We start from the raw sequence: 17,732 nt of genomic DNA, 5'->3' as shown, positions 1-17,732 counted from the left end.
TGCTGAGTTTTTGTGTGTTTTTCCACCTGGAACAAATATCGAAAGAATCTGTTATCAAAAACTGTAAAGCCTTTGTTTTGAGAGGCAGATGGCTGTAAGAGTAAAGCTTTTAATTTTTCCTTTCTACCGGCAAGGTGAAAGTTGGTGTAATCACAGATTTCAGTGTCACTCCTCTACTGCGGCTACATCCTCACACAGCACAGCTGCCAAAGGGCGTGAGTTATGGACTGTAAACAGTGGCTTGACTTAGAGGACGCATGTTGCCACGACGTCCCCTCAGGCCCACTGCGGTGTGCAGAGTGGCCGCTGTCATTGAATGATTTGGCAGGACGCAGAGTCAGTTTCCCCCTTGGGCGACTTTGTCACCACATGTTTAAACCGTTACCACAGATGTGGCATGAGCGTTTAGGTCCAACAAAACCAGTGTTGACTTTAAGTGTGTATCCTATGTTGAAGCCTGATGTGTCTTGTGTAGGCAGACGTGCCTCAAATGGGCAGATGGCACGATTCGTTTTGTGGACTGAGAGAATGAAGATGACTCGTGGTGACAGGGTTGCTGGTTTGATCCCCACAGCAACTGGACAAATCTGGGAAAGAGCAGAGCTTTGTTATTACTGCTGCTAAAGAGCATTATTAGCTTCCAGATGAGTAACTGTGCAGAGCAGGGCGTTCCTGGAAAACAGTATTCATGCACACTAAATCTAGTCTGTTTAAAAAAAAAAGGTTCAATAAACAAAGAACCAATTTCCACAATGACTCCACTTGTGCTACTCAGCTGCTTTACAAATAACGATTACTGTTGTGACTGGTTTGTTCTGAGTCATATATTACATCAGAACAGAGTAGTAAAATCAAAAAAAGAGTAAGACGACAAATCTTTATTAATGCTGCAGTAGGGAAATTTGCAGTAAATTTGCAATAATAAGAAACAATTAATCCCACAATCATAAATAACAAAACGAAAAAAATCTGTATTTTTTGACTGAGCTTTTATTTGCTGTGAAATGCAATAGCTTGTGGTAAAGATGAATAGAGGAGAGTTCCTAGTTCAAATCCCCAGAGGACTCTTCCCCGTCTACTCCTGACTACCAACATTTTCCACTGAAATCATCTATCCATCTTCTAGTCAGTACTTCAATAATGAAAGCAAACCATGCAAAACTGTGGAAAAACCAAATAGATGTATAAGTTGGAGCTGGAACATTAGAGTGCTGTTTAAGTTGTTACGCAGTGTTCCCGGGCTTTCCATGTTGAACGCTGTTTATTTTGGGCCGAAAGCGGCGGGTAGAGCAAGAGTGAGCGCGGCAAAGAGGGATGGGAAAGAAAGGTTGAGGCGGGCAGGCGGGCAGGCGGGGGGAGGAGGGGGTTTGGGATAGCTGCTCCTGACATTTCCCCGAATGAGAGAATAACGGCTGGACGGGCTGGGTGGAGCAGGGCGGGCCTCTTCAACGGTAGCCCGGTGGAAAACTGTTGTGTGAATGGCGGGAGACGGTGGGCTGAGTCAGCCAGAGTGACTGTCAGGTTTGCGAGACGTTTAAGGAAGCTGGAGGGAGAGAGAGATGGCGTGTGTGTGTGTGTGTCTGTGTATGTTCACGGGCCGCTAATAAGTGCAAGGCTGAAATACGTGGGTGTTTATGTTTGCACCGTGTACTTCTGTCTTTGGGCGTGTGCACTGGAACGGTTTAAAGTAACGCCGGCTGATGGAAGGGTTTGAGAGAAAGCATCTGGATAAAGCATTTATCTGGGGGTGAGGTGGTGAGAGGGTGGGAGGGGAGTGAAGGGGAGGGGAGGGGGGTCAGTCTGAGCTGGAAAAGGGTCAGTCTGGTGGTGTGTACCTTCAGCTGGTTCTCATTATGGAGCTAATGTGACGCTCTGATCTCAAACACACACTGACTTTGCAGACCCAGGTTAAAGCCGGATATGGGTTTTGAGAGGCCCCCTTCACTGCAGCTTCTGTATCACTGTTTCCCTCCTCGGAGCGCGACGAGACTGGGGGCCTCTTTTATAGAAAGGACTCACTATCAGGTTCGGTCATGGAAAAGTGTGCAGCTATGAGGCTTGAAACTGATGTGACAGAGGTTCCTGTAGACATGAGATCAGTGTGGGGAGAAGAAGGATGACGCATGCAACTGTTTGATTTATTCAAAATCAGTTTTAGGTGTTTTGTTTATTCGATTGAAATCTGTCCAGTCAAACTGAATTTTTGATTTCGGATGATATGTTAACAAAATCTTTGAACCCTTTGAGAAGTTTGGCTTTTTTTGAATAAAAGGATTCTGCAAAAATCATGTTTGAAAACCTGAGAGAAAGTGACTGAATAAAGTATAGTCTTAGTGCAGCGCTTTTATCATCCTTGTTCTGCCTCACTTATCATTGGAATTTAAAGAAATAATTTCAATCAATACCTGCGCCTATATAAAATACAAGGAATCTTTCAGTATTTTTAATAAATGAGACACCAGTGAGAGAGAGATGAAGACAAGCAGAGAAAAAAAGAAGTCTGGTGAATTTACGAGATCTGTCTGGGAAATATTTAGAAGTCCTACACCAGCCAAGCCCAACTTAAACCCCGTCTCTATCAAGTGTTCCCCTGTGCTGGACCCCAGCTGAGCGAGGTTTCTCAGGGTCTGGGCGCTAAATCTCCTCTCTTGTGCTGACATCTAAGTGGAATGATTTATGACAGTGAACCGCTACTCAGCAAAGTGTGTTCCAGCCCACTGAAAAGCCAATGTCATGCTGATAATTAGCGGTGGAGTGACTGATGCGTGCACTCGTACTCATAACTGCAGTCGTAAGGGCACTCTGAGCGAAGGCTGAATGGAGCTATTGATATCATGTCAGAAATGACTGTTAACAATGAATGAGGCAGATCTGGACAGAAATGGGCTGAGAGATAACGCATAGATGTACGTTTTCAATACCCCAAAAAAGTGCGACTATGGAAACAACCAAACTATAGTGCTGTCAAGTGCTCTCTGCTTATTCGTACTTGAATTGTGACGGTTAAAACCTCAGACGCTCACAGTGGTGTGCAGTGTATACGTGATGGAGACAATAAAACTCACAGTATAAGCGAGGACATAAATCTGAAGGGTGCAGTTTGCTGATAATAAGTTGTAGGAATTTTAGAGAGGTGTTTGAGCTATGACGCAGGGACACCGACTGTGTCAAAGATAAATTCAGAGAGGAATGCTTAACTGAAAGTGTAGCATTTTGGCATATACATCTACTGGAATTCCTGCCAAGAGGTAGATGAGATGATCGATACTCACTCTCATGTCTGGGTGCTAAGTATGGAGCTGTAACCAAGAGGTGTTCAGCTTCGCCCACTCTGCTGCTGTTCACACAAAAATAGTTAAAGCCCAGAAGTCCCTACAAGAACCCCAACGTGTTGCATTCATGAGGTATTGGGCCTATATAAAATAGCTGGGGCACAGCTAGGTTTTTCTTCTTTGTTCTAGTTTTTATGCTAAGTGAAGCTAATTACTATCACTGACTGTGAATAAAAGTTTGATGGAGCTACCATGATGTCACACATTGGCAATCGACTACTGTTTTGAACCCTCGAGTTTGGTACTTTTGTACCATTTTGGTATTCTAAAATCAGTATTACATCTGAAGGGGGCTAGATCCGACCGAGAACTCAAGGATGTTACACGTGCCCATACAATAGCAACTTATAAATTAAACGGTTTCTATGTACTGATTTATATTACGTTTTATACAATTAGATTTCTTTTTTGCGACCAGAGAAGTTGCCCCTGCTGGCTCTTACTTCAAGGCATTTATGCAATAGCTTCGTTTTTCAGGCTCAGAGGCTACATCCATCCATTATATACATTCTGATTATTTTCTGACTCCAGCTCTAAACTTAATGCACAGGCATTTTGTCTGTTTTTGGGTAGTAATTGACTTGGGTAGCTAAATAGCAATGCAATAATAATCCAGAATTAGGTGAAAAGAAGTCAAAAGATTGTAAAAAAAAAAAAAAAAATCCACTGAAACTTCTTAACCACTCCTGCATTTCTTGACTTGTGGTCAAGCTTTGTAGCTTTAGCTCAACACAAAAGTTTTGTTTGATGCTATGTTAAGTATAAATTAGGGTGCTGCTACCAGTGTTGCCAATTACTTTCAGTGGAAAGTAGCTAACCCCTGATTAAATGTCTGTTAAAATGACATCATACATTCATGAGTATATTCATGATGTCACTGTGTCATAACATCTGCTTCTCTCCTGCTCTCTGTGCTCACGTATGTCACATAATAATACAGCCGAATTCTACATAAAGCTCATTTACATATTTTTCAGTTTCTTTTGTCAGACAACAGAATGAGCATGAAACTATGAAACTCAGCCCATAAAGTTACACGTTAACCTGCACTCACTCCTAATTCCTGATTCTTTGACTGCAGTGTCGTCTGATGAAATCACCATACAGTTTAGTTAAAGACACTGGCTGTGAATTTGGCTATATATACATGTTAAAACGATCACCCAGAGAGAAAATTAAAAGTAACAGAATGTCTTATTTTGCCTCACACAGCGCATAGCCTCCATCTGGGTCCTTGGCAACACTGTTTGCACATGTGCAGCTTATTCGCGTCTGTGTCAGCTGCTGTGCGGTCGGCTGAATGTGCTGCTCCTCCCTGTCACTCAGCGGATGGAGCAGACGCAGGGAGAGGTGTGTCTGTGGCCGGACAGCCGAAGGAAAATAGCTAAGGCTTGACCAAAAAGTTGCCTAATTTGTTATTTCTTTGGAAAAAAATGAAAGTTGCAAAAAGGGTCTGAAGCATGTGTAAAAAAGCGAGATATAGAAACTTAACCACATCAGACCTACTTGGGAGTATTTTTCAGTGAATTACACATTTATTATAAGACTCATTTGCACATGTAATACTTCTCCTGTAGATATGTTCACCTTTCAATTAATAACATATTGTTGAAAAGGCACTTGACAAAGTATGTTGGGCAGAACTTTTTGAAACTGCTGTTAAAAACACTGACAAAACAATGAAATGTGTTCACAACATCACAGTGCTATGAAAAAATCCCTTGAACGAACCTGCATCGTAGGAAAACGAGAGGGTGATGATGTCGATTAATTAAATCCTGAGTTTAACGCTGGCATGATGAGGTATCACACTTCACACTGGTGGCCTAAAACAACCAACATTAAAATAATTTGGTTTAATTATCCATACTAATCAGGATGTAGCAACAGGACGCAGAACCTCTTTGCGCCCCTCTTTTTGTGTTGACATTGTAAATGTTACATACTTAAGTGGCTGTACTTAACTGCTTGCTAATTTCCTGCTGCTATTACTCTTTGGACCATCAGTGCTGTGGAACAAAGCCAAAGCAGTCTAGCCATCCATGCGTTACGTGCTGCGCTCTCAGTTTGTTCTTTCACCTTTAAGCTTTTTTTTTCGAATCCACTACTGTAGGATAATGAAAGTACTTTACTGACCTTTAATTAGATCTGAAAGGATAAGTCAGGTGTAAAGGTGCAGAAAGACAGCACACTTTCTATTCAGCAGGATGAGAAATGTATAAGTCTTAAGTTTAATAGTCTGTACGTGATTCCCATTGCTATTTGGCTCTACTTTCTTCCTTCCTGTCCTCTCCCTTGACACCCTGTTCTACCCACTTTTCACATGGTGAGATTTCACACTGGAATTCATTACTGGTGTGTTAAAATGTCCTTCAGCTCAAGACTATAAACAGCTTCACTTCTAGCTGAGGGAAAACAGAAAAAGTCACAGCTACATGTATAAACAATCACTTGTTGGAACGCTTCTTTGCGATACATTTGGCAAAACAAAGTGTGTGTGACTGGCTATAGAGAGGGTCATTTGGTGTGAGGAGGAATATAGGCTGAAACCCTATGAAGTGGAGGAGGGGGTTTGGTCCTCTGATGTCACGGGGGGATTATTTTAACAGGACCCACCCACTGGGACCTTTGGCGGTTGATGGCTTCCGTAGCTTGGCTGGCCTGACAGAGGCACGCTTTGTATTAGTCAGCCATAAACTACAGCAGAGCCCTGAGCCACTACAATGCTTCTGTTCACGGCTGTGTTTGTCTTATAATGTTGTTAGGTGAGTGAGATCATCAGTCCAAAGTCATTATGACCAACGAGTCCGTTAGTCAAGTCTGATGAGCCAACAAACGCCTTATTTGGTTGGACTATTGCGTTCAGGGAAAGATGTTTACCTTGTACCCGAAGACTGGCTTGAAATTGGGCCCATTGCAGACCCCACTGTGTGTTTTTAAACAGTATTTCTTTTGTTCGCTCTTGCCTTGACACACAGTACAGCAAAGTTAACATGCATCTGAAACACAGCCAACATGTGATGGAAATATTTTCACTGGCAGCCGTGCAAGAAAGCGTACAGATTGTAAAGAAGAGTTCATGGCATCTCCAAAGTATTAAACAAGGCCGGTCCTTCTTTTTCCATCATTTTGATTGGTCCGTATACAGTCTTGCGCCTCTATAGCCTCTGATCCTCATGATTTTCTCTCCTCCATCTCTCTCAATCCAGTGATAAAAAAAAGAAAATAGGTGCAAATACTTTTTTTTTTTTTCGGCGAAGTCATTAGTCCAAATAGAGAAAAGGCTGCCATTTTTATTAATATCCCTCCAAAGAGACTACGCTTCCTTTTCATTTGGTATAGAAACCCAGCCTTTCAGACCCCCTCTTACATTAACAGCACAAACCCAGACAACACTGAGTCTTTCACGTCCTCCTTTCCATGCTTTCCCTCCCTTTTCTCACAGGTCCATTTTCCTAAGCTAAAATTACATTACACTGCCATTCTCCTTTCACAGAGAAAGGTCATAATTTTTCGTCGCCGCCGCCACCCCTTGTCTGTTGTGTAAGTGTGAGTTTTACGGAGAGAGAGCCTGAAAAGTTGTACTTATTGCCAGGGAGGGAAAGGCCTCATGCTGTGGCTCCACAAGCCTGTTTTTTTGGTTTTGTTTTGTTTTTTTGTTTTGTTTTGTTTTGCAGTATTGTACCTCTTCACTCACGGTAGCATTGGGGTGTCTCAGAGGGACGCAGAGGTAGATGGGGATTTGAAAAGGGGGCTAAAATTATGCAGCTTTCTTTCACACTGACATAGTCGGGTCTGAGAAATGGCTCCATAAAGCCTATAAAAGTGTGTCCCTGGTGACTTCTGAAAAGTCTGTGGGGAAGGAAGGGGTCCTAATAAAGCAGCTCTGTCAAGGTATGTGGAGTTGTGGCTCAGCTCTCTGCTGTTTAACAGCGCTGCAGTTAGCAGTATTTCCTTATACAGACTGCTGTATTCAGAGTCAGGCCTGTAAACATGTTGCCAACATGATCACTTCCTTTTAAGAGCAGTTACTGCGCTGTAATTAGTTTGAGAATATTATTCGTGTCCATATGTATATGATCTGAATATTTGAGTGGCAAGTGTTTATCATTAAGCGGTTCCCCAACATAAATCACTGAATGTTTTATTTACACACAGGAATGCTTTGGCAGCTTAGTTACTGAGATGTATATACTACACAACAATTTTGATAAATACATAATTTCTGTCTGATTACGTTCATCAGCTGCATTTTTTTGGTTGCTTATTTAAAGCACTAGAACCAGAGGGAGGTGGTGGGGGTGGATGGTGGGCACACAAAACCCAGGATCCCTGAGTATCGTTAGGTTAGGGTTACTTAGATTTAGGTTACAAAAGTACTTTGGTACTTATGTGTCAAAAATAGTAACACATCCTGTCTTATAAGCTGAATATTTCTACACAACCAAAGAAAAAATTTATTCATATTACAGTTAAATGAGGATGATGTTTCATTGTAAAATAAAAAAGATACTGTACAAAGACAAGTTATTTTCTGTGAAAGTTTTGCAAATGCATTCAGAAGAAGCATTTTGCAGTTTATCATGTATATATATATATATATATTGTACAAAAACAAGTTATTTTCTGTGAAAGTTTTGCAAATGCATTCAGAAGAAGCATTTTGCAGTTTATCATGTTGACAAAAATTTAAGTGGTATTGTCTTTCGGCAAAGAAGTATTTGTTCTTGTAAATTATTACTATATAGGAATCATTTGTAAAAGTCCCACCCACCACTGACAAATCATAATGAATTACATTAAAAGTGGAGTCAGTGATTTTATTAAAATTACCTTCTTATCAGTCATCGAACATCTCCTTGTGGTAAGATAGCTGTAGATTCTGTTGTGCACTAACAAAAAAAAAATTGTGGTTGTCATACATCCCTTAATCTGTAAATGGAAAACAAAGACACAAAACGATAACAAACAAAAACAGAAACTTACCATCAAATGTGATTTGTGATGTGTCTGTTAATGTCTGCAGCTCCTTTCATTACTGATTCCTCTGTTGAGTCTAATCTTGCTTAACTGATTGATTGAATTTCCAAATGACTTTCACAGAGAAATGCAGCAAGTTAGTTGAAACTACAATGTTTTGGAGCTTTTTAGATAAGTATCAAGAGTGTCGATTGGTTTTCAATCAACCAATCAGTCAACTGGTTCTACCATTAGATTTGTGATGTACGAAACTGCAATATCACAGTCCACGTCTTCACAGTCCATCGAATTGTTAACTGCAGACATAATTGGAAAATGAGCGTTTATCACAAACACAAGTGCCATTGACCCTTGTGAGAGTTGTAATTGCTGATCATGGTAATGACCATGTTGCCATATGGTAAACGACGTTACACACTTAAAAGCACTCCAGTTTTATCTATGGTTAACAACACCCTATCCTTCACGTAATTATATCCTGAGGCCATTATGCCCTGTTGTAGTAGGCACAGCCCAGCAAAGGAAAGCAATGACCAACATAACCTCTATTTTTAGTCAGGCTAACCATGCTTTAACCATGGGTTACGCAAGTAGGTGGTTTGTTTGGATTCCAGGCGGTGTTACCATGGCAAAGTGTAAAAGAGAAACACACATTAGGTAGGCTAAACTTACTCCTGTTTCTGAAACGTTTTAACCACACTCAGTTAATGCTGACATGAGTCAAGTCAATTAGACACCATCTTCAAGACACTTAGGAGGATTTTCTTTAGCAACCAATATAATCAGAGCAGCAAAAAAAATCTGCATCTCAAAGCTCATATTCTGTCCAGCACATCTTCATGCTGACTTTACAGATGACTGAAGTGACTCTGACTCATAGGCACAGATAAGTCACAGGACACAAAGCCGACTGAATGTCTCCAATCTTCCTGCACTTGTGGTCAGCGAGTCGCTCTTCCCCATAGCTTTTCCGGACATGTGTTACTAGATAGAAAACCAAAAGAGGATGGAGAAGAGGAGGAAAGGGAGAGGAAGACAACAGGGTAATTCATTCGGTCGTTCGTGAAAGAGAGAAGGACTCAGTTTCCTCTAAGCATTATAAATACAAGTGCAGTCAGTCATCAAATTATAGCCATCTGCATTGGCCTGAGACCAGGATTCTGCTTGACACAATAAAGTAGTGTGAGGAGGGGTGTGGTTGCTGAAGGGGATCAGAGACTGTCCTCTTAGGTGGTTAAACCTCCACACACAGACCGACACCAAGTGTGGCAGCAGCCTCACAGCTCCAGCTTACGCTCTTAAGGAGCAAGAATGATCCTTTACAGATAATGATGCCGTGTCAGCGAAATCACCTCAGCTAGATCCTATCTACTACCACCCACATGCCTAGAAGATGGAGAATGTAGCTTAGTGTTATGTTGCGGCAGAAAACAGGCAGTTTGTGATGCACTGACCCATTCTAAAAACTCTTTCATGGCTACGCTTTTCTTTCATTCTGTAGGTAGGGTTCCCTCTTGGCACCCCTAATAGAAAGTATGAGCACAGAACAGGTTTAAGCAAGGGTGCAGAAACAATAGAAGTGTCATAGAGCAGTGCATTTATACAGATAGCATGTTGAAAATGTGCTTTTCCTACATGAAGCCTATTCTACACAGAGCTTTACACAGCTTAGCTGGAAAACTAATGAATTCCAGGTACACTGCAGAGAGTAAAGCTTTTGTGTGTATCATTAGAAAATGTGCTCCTTTTCCTGAAGGCAACAGCAGCAAGCTGAATTTGAACCAGAAAATCCCCAGGCAGAATTGTCTTGGCATCGCTCTCTCCTTCAGCTTTTTATCCCCATGCTCAGTGAACAATCCAACAAAAGCTTGGGTTTAAGAACCATGGAGCTCATTGCGATTTTCTTTGTTAATGCAATTGCCTGTAAGAAAAGATTCTGTTCCCCCATTTTTCAGTTTCAGCCTGGAGGCTCCTGTGCAATTAGCACCAGTCTTTCATTTAGAATACCTTAGCCTTAGCAGAAACTCTCAGAACTGTACTCTAATAGCTTCTGGCACAGAGAGTAGCAGCTAACGACAATAGCCTCCGAAAAGTGACATTTTGAAAATGAATGATGTGTAACTGTGATAATTTCATGTGATCAGCAATACAAATGATATTTGCATGTTCAGCTCTATTTGCATTCTGAATAACCAGGCTCGGTTTCATTGTCTTTCACTAGTTTTTTTCTAATTTCTTTCCATTTTCTTTTTTTTGTTCGATAAAGTCAAAAGCAGTTTCCGTTGACATTTATTTCTGAGACAGCAAAATGGTGTTTCTTTGACTGCAGAAGACCAGTGTTTTTCCATAGTGCCGAGTCGAAAGTCTCTGTGTGTATTTGGCCCCGTGCTGAGACCGTTCATCACTGACTTTGTTCATGACAAGGCAGCCTTGGAACCAAAAGCAAATGCCGCTTAGTGACATCACAAAAGCATGGGCGTGATGATAAAAGCTTTGCTTTCGTCCTTGCTGACATCAAAATGATTGTCTTTGTTCACATTTCCGATGTTTGTTGCAGATCTGAGATGGAAGGGTTCATTTACGGGATGAGAAACCAAAGGACAAATGTACCCTTCAGTGTTTGAAGTTGGCAGCATGGCATTAATGTAGATGCAACACAGACACAGACTGCCCTTTAAAGGCGCACACTCACACACTCACACACACACACACACATACACACACATTTGCTCCCGTCTTGAGAAAATACTTTTTCCATTTATAGCTATGAATGTGAATGTTTGGTATCTTTTTTTTTTGTTCCTCTTTTTTTTGACTCAGTTATGTCTGAGAGTTTATTCTGTGCGATTTCTTGCCTTATGGCAGTAAGCCCACCATCCTGCTAGACTACTGACTGCTACTTTTGATTTTGAAGGAATATTTTGGCCCTGGTAATCCTGAAGGAATGTTCTTGCTTTGCCACAGCACTGTCTCTTTCTGCTTCACTATTCTAAATATGCCAAAGCATTAGCATTGCATGATCAGAAGACTGCCTTCTTCGCTGTGTTCCAGTGAGCTTCTGTGTCTTGAACTATCACCCCTGTGAGGGCGAGTGGGTGACTAATGGAAAGCCCCTTTCTCTATCTTCTGGCTAAGGCCATGGAAAACCCATGCTGAGGAAACAGGGTCTTGGAGGTGGTCCAGTTTAATTTCAGAGCATGTGCACTGGGAAATAATTGACTTCCTCCCTGGTTTACATTTTGTCAAGGGCTCCAGAGAGCACAGTCTGAGGCAGGTGGCTGAATTTGCATATCATTGAAAATGAGACAGCTCAAGCCTAGGAAATCCTGCACCCCAAGACTCTATATGCCCGGAAAACCTCCGCAGGGGTAATGAGTGATGTCTCAGTGAGAGAATCCCTTTGAGGCCAGAGGAGCTCCTCTTCAGCCAGGAGCAGCTGGAGGACACCTGATAATATAGAAATCAGTTCATGAGAAAGTTTCACTGGATTGTGAGACTCTAAAAAATGCTCATCTAATTGGTTTCTCCAAACTTCCACACTGGAATTCATTGAGTTGGCAGTCAGCAGTTGTAGGATGAGTGTATACTGTGGCATCTCCAGCAGGTGTCTTTTTATGTTATTTCATTGTAGCCCTGTAACGTTGTCACAGTGTAGAGAATTCAAATGATCAAATCAGGCTGTCTTAGGTTCCCTACCAGAATTTGGTGTTTTTCCTGTTAAAATTACCCCCTAAAAAATGGTACAAAGTCAAAGAAAAGATGGCTGTGTGTGTCTGTGTGTAGGGAGACACATACAAAAATGCAGATTGTGGCATTCCTTTGATGTCTAGGCAAACATGATGTCTCTTTCTTACCTTTACATGTTATAACCTATATTCACTCTTCACAGAATCCTACTTCGGGGACAGCTTCTGCAGTTTACAAGCCGTTCAAGATGTCTCCACCTTCCACCTGTCACTACAGATCAAAACAAGTCGGCGAAGTGGGCTGCTGTTCCTGGCTGCAGGGATGGAGGACTACCTGTTCCTTGAGCTCCAAAATGGGAAAGTACAGGTGAGTAGTTGACCATTTTATATCTTTTTTTAAAGAAAGGCTGGGATGACACCCATGTTAATGTAAACTAAAAGATAATCAGACTTTAATAAAAAATATTTTTTAAAAACAACAACATAAAACTTAAAATACAATCATTTTGCTCAGTCTCTCTTATTGACCTACAACTTGAACAAATTGAAGATTTCTCATTAGAAGGGTTTGAATTACACACTAGAAAAGTGAGTCAATGGTTTTGCATATTTTTCCCCATAATTAGCCTAATTAGCACATATAGCTTTTTAAATAGCTAAACGTTTATGTAAACTCAGTGTAAAAAAAAACAAAAAACATCTCCATTTCCTTGTTATCACAAGTGCATTAGGTGTAAAGCAACGGTTTCCGTATTGTTTTGGAATAGAATAATTTAAAGCAGTTATAATGCCTAACACATAGAAATGACACCATTTTTATTATTACAGCTGGATAGTGATTCATTCCTCACTAAATCCTCCCTACAGACATTGCAAATGAAATTAGCAGCGGAAACATGTAGATGTGGGAGAACAGGTTACGAACGGTGTGACTCTGAATGTAGTTTTGAGATCCTTTCAGCTTCAAGGGAAGTGACACGTTTCATGAGGTGTCACTCGACAAACTGTCTAAATTGATTCGATTTTTCTGTTGTCTTCTCGAGATGTCTCACTGGAACATGAACCATGACAGTTTACATCTATAATTAATTGCTTGACAGCCTTGAAAAGCAGCAGAATTAGCATCAAGTATGCTATACCAGTGATTTATGTAGATTCTCCCCAGAAAGGACAATATAGCTGCATTTCCAATGAGGTGAACTCTCAGGGTATGTTTCTTAAAAGAAAACATTACTGTTGTTAGTGTTCTTTTAGTAATATGAGATTACACAAAACAAACAGACTCAAGGCTTTGCAAAAATTAAACTGTTCTATCTGTCAGGTGTGTGTTGGAATTATGTAGCTCAACATTATTGAAAGAAAAGATCAGATCTCTGATGTTATCGGTGAAACTTCTGGGAACACAATCATTTTTAAAATATAGCTTAGTTACCACTGAGAATATACCTGAGCAATTTTCTGGGGGTGTATATACACTGCCTGGATGATAAATGTTATGATAAAAATTAAACTTAAATTCTAGAGTTTTATGAGTCAAGGAATTAAACCACCATAAATGGTAAATGAGAGATTCAGACTGAGCGCATTGTAGCATTTCAGCAGATGTTTGTGCATTCAAAAGAAAGTTTTTTGTTTATAACATAACTAATTGGGCTGTTGTAACCCATAATAACCATTCCATTTTATGGAAGGTGTTACCTTTAGTTATTTTCTCAGAATCTATCCTGTGTGTTCTCCAAATGTAGATAATTTTATATGACAACACTACCAAATAAATATACATAAATAAATAAATACCCTGTGCACCACAATGCACATGTTGAACAGTTCCAAAGCAATGTAAGTTTTGACTAAAATACAATACTTTTGTTTTTTCATAGGCACGGATGAACATGGGGGCTGGTGAGATAACACTGTCTTCATCTCAAGGAGTACAGCTGAACAACCTTCTGTACCACAAAGTCTTACTGACACTGCAAGATGGCAAGCTCACCATGATCATTGATGATATCTTCCCAACATATGTACCTGTAGACGATGATGGGGAACAGCTCAACATTGACCGTGGTATTTGGATTGGAGGAACAGGAGATCTGGACGCTTCCTACCTCAGCACTGCTATTCCCCCTTTCCGCGGCTGCATGACTGAGGTCAAATTTGAATCCCATCAGTTTGATATCCTTAGCTCAGCATTTAAGCAATGCCACGACACGAAGGAATCCTGCAGTAGTGAATTTGAGGCTGGGGATGGGGAGGCAACGAGTTTCAGCACGCCTGATTCCTTTGTGTCTTTCCCCACCTGGAGCAGAGCTAGTGGTGCTCCAAGGACCTTGGAGTTCCTAATGAAAACCACCATTGAGGATGCTTTGCTTGTTTTCCACCCTGGCCGAGACTCAGACTTCATTGCTATTGGTGTTTTGAAAGGCCATCTCAAAGGTATGCTGAACCTCGGAAGTAGTGTGGAGGTACTGGAGAATACCCAGGTGCAGCTGGATGATGATCAGTGGCATAGAGTTAAGGTTCAGGTCAGTCAGGATTCTTTTGTTCTTAATGTAGACAGCCAGTCTTCCTCCCTTCCCCTTGACTCATCACAAAGTCTGGACTTGGTTGGAAATCTGTACTTAGGAGGCATCCAGGGGAAAATGAAGGAAGTCTTCCGTGACAGCGGTTCCTTAAACCACGTAGAGGAGGACATGACAGCTGAATCCTTCATTGGATGCTTGGGGGAAATTAAAGTAAATCAGAAGGACAGGAGCCTGCAGGACGCTTTGGTCACTAAAGATGTTCATGTGAAATGTGAAGGAGAGGACTATGACTACTCAAGTTATTACGACACAGAATCAACTACAACTTCCCCACCTGTCCGCATTCGATATGTCGATATTGACTTGAATGAACAACATTGCTACCCGACAGATGACATGCCAGAGATATTCAGAAATGTAACAAAACTTCTTGATGTCACCCCATTGTTTGTGACAGAAGGTGGAGAAGCTATTCTTGATATCAACAACTTAAGCCCTACATTTGACCTTAGTGCTGCAGGAATGCGTCAGTCTCAGATAATCTTCACTCTCCAGAATGATCCTTGGTATGGCTTGATTGACATGAACATCAACACAAGACGCACACAAAAATTCACTCTTTTGGATGTTGTCAATAAGAAAATCAAGTACATGCATGATGGAAATGAAAGGCATGCAGATCAAATCCAGCTAGAGGTAGTTGCTCACAGTAACAGCTACCTTCCAGAATGTTTGAAAACTCCTCGTGACTATGTCCTCCCAGTTGAAATTCTTCCTGTCAATGATATACCACAACTTGGTGGAGGAGAAATCACCATCACAGCAAATGGCCGGACACGTTTGAGTCCCAGCCTCATCAAAATCATGGATTCTGACACCCGCTGTGATGAATTAGTAGTAACTGTAACCTCTGAGCCTTCCGTGGATGCAGGTTACTTGGAAAATGGTCAGCAACCAGGAAGAAGCATTTCAGAGTTCACTTGCAGGGAACTGAAAGATGGACACATCTATTTTGTACACAGAGGAGTTGGTGCTGCTGAAATCACCTTGAAAGTGTCTGATGGACAGTCAGTAAGCCATTCAACAACTTTTAAGCTGTCTGTGACACAGCCACATATGACTATTGTCACCAACACTGGCCTTCTTTTGTCTCAAGGAAGCAATGCGTCCATAGGTGTTCAAAATCTGGCTGTTCTCGCTCATCCTCGTAATGGAGATATAATGTATAACATCACACAACCTCTGTTATATGGAGAACTGCAAATTATGACAAGTGATGGCATGTACAGGCAAGTTACAACTTTTCATCAATCTGATCTGGATAAAGAGCGCCTTAGATACTTCAGCACAGACTCAAGTGACCAGGAAGATACTGTGGTGGAACGGATTCAGTTCAATACCCACCTGGGGCAGTTCTCTCTCTGGAACAACACCTTTTTAGTGAAAATCATACCTGCCCAAGTGAAAGTTTCTAACCTGGTGCCGTTGGAGTTGGAGGGTGGTGAAGAGCAAACAATTGGACTCTCAGAGCTTCAGGCAGAAGTAAAAGGTAAAAATCCAGCTTCAGAAACTGTGAAGTACATCCTCGTCAAGCCTCCAACACTGGGTATTCTCCAGTTGTCAGACAAAGAGTTGGTTGAGGGGGACATTTTCACCCAGAAGGACATTTTGGACAATACTGTCAGCTACAAGGTCCGGGTGCAAAGAGCTGTGGATAGCATAGACCAGTTTCAGTTCAGAGTCTTTGCTGAGGATCAGTACTCTCCTCTGTACACCTTCCCAATTAACATCCTTGCCAATGCAGATGCTGCTGTTTTGACCATTGAGAGGCTGGTTGTCTTGCAGGGTGGTGAGGAAACTCTAAACAAGAACTACCTCTGGATGCAGTCTCCAAGTTCTTCAGATTTTGTGTATCGGGTCATACAAGAACCTAAGTTTGGGCGACTGATAAGGGACTCCCCACCTGGAATGCCGAGATTTGAGGGAGCAATCAGAGTTTTTAGTAATGAAGATCTCCAGCTTGATAGGCTTATTTACAAGCACGATGGCTCCAAGACAAGCAGTGATGAGTTCCATTTCACAGTAACTGATCAAGGAGCAGAAGGTTCAGACAATCAGCAAACAATAACGGATGTTTTCAAAATATCTATCCAGTCCAAGAACGAGCATGCTCCTGTGAGGGTTGTGGATAAAGTCTTCAATGTGGTCCGCCACGGTCAGCGCCTGCTAACAACTGATGTCATTCAGTTTAAAGATGATGACTCAGGCTTCAATGACTCTCAAATTGTCTACGCTCGAGAGGGAATCCTCTCAGGCACTATCGCCGCAACATCTAATCCATCACGGCCCCTTTTCCGTTTTACACAAGCTGACCTGCGAGATAAAAAGATCCTGTTCATTCACCACGGAGCAGATCGGGAACGCTTCTCACTCCAGGTGTCAGATGGCATCCACAAGACCACTGCGCTGCTCCAGATCCAGGCAGGTGAGCCCTATCTGAGAGTAGTGAACAACACAATCATTGTCATCGACCACGGAAGCACCAAGACCCTTAACACTAGCCTGTTGAGCGCTGATTCCAACATTGACATCAGAGATGACAGCGAGATCAAGTTCCAGGTTACGTCACCACCCAGCGATGGCAGGATTATTGTCAGTGGAATTGAGGCTACAACATTCACGCAGGAGGACTTGAAGAAAGGAGTTGTGTCGTACGAGCACAATTATGAGAGTCTGAGATCCAAGGACTCTTTCAGCTTCACTGTCCAAGCAAGAGGACATTCTGAAGAGGGCACATTCAGGATTAAAATATTTAAGCAAGGTTACCTCTCTGAGCCTGAGGTCATAACCAATGAGGTCATCATTTCCTATGAGGGAGAGCACACTATTATCAACCAGGATCATCTCAAGGTAATGTTTGCTTACTACAATATGTTGAGAGACAGTTTTTTTTTTACATGAGTGTAGACTTTTTCATATGATCTTAAGTCATCAAATTTAAATTAATTCGCTTGGCTGACATTCAATCTGTGCTGCAAACATTTGTTTTTATTCAACAGGATAGATAATATTTATACAATTTGGCAATAATTTCCTGACAGAGCTATCATTGTCTTTTTTAAGTTTATTTTCTTCTTTGTGGAGATGCCCTTTCACATGACTTGCCAGGCATACTTTGCTGTTTTGTAACGCTGCCTCTAATCTACATC

At 41.5% G+C, this 17,732-nt stretch overlaps 1 protein-coding gene across 1 annotated transcript in view; it reads left to right on the top strand.

The window, feature by feature from the left end:
- Positions 1 to 17,732, top strand: part of cspg4 (chondroitin sulfate proteoglycan 4) — a 72,319-nt gene that overhangs the window by 27,170 nt on the left and 27,417 nt on the right. Inside the window, exons 2-3 of the mRNA XM_008294683.1 lie at positions 12,202 to 12,365; positions 13,879 to 17,433. Coding sequence (XP_008292905.1) covers positions 12,202 to 12,365; positions 13,879 to 17,433 — 3,719 coding nt within the window. The remainder of the gene's footprint in view (positions 1 to 12,201; positions 12,366 to 13,878; positions 17,434 to 17,732) is intronic.

Source organism: Stegastes partitus, unplaced genomic scaffold, assembly GCF_000690725.1.
Source record: "Stegastes partitus isolate 25-593 unplaced genomic scaffold, Stegastes_partitus-1.0.2 Scaffold21, whole genome shotgun sequence".
Taxonomy (NCBI): domain Eukaryota; kingdom Metazoa; phylum Chordata; class Actinopteri; family Pomacentridae; genus Stegastes; species Stegastes partitus.
This window is presented reverse-complemented; position numbering and strand designations above follow the sequence as displayed.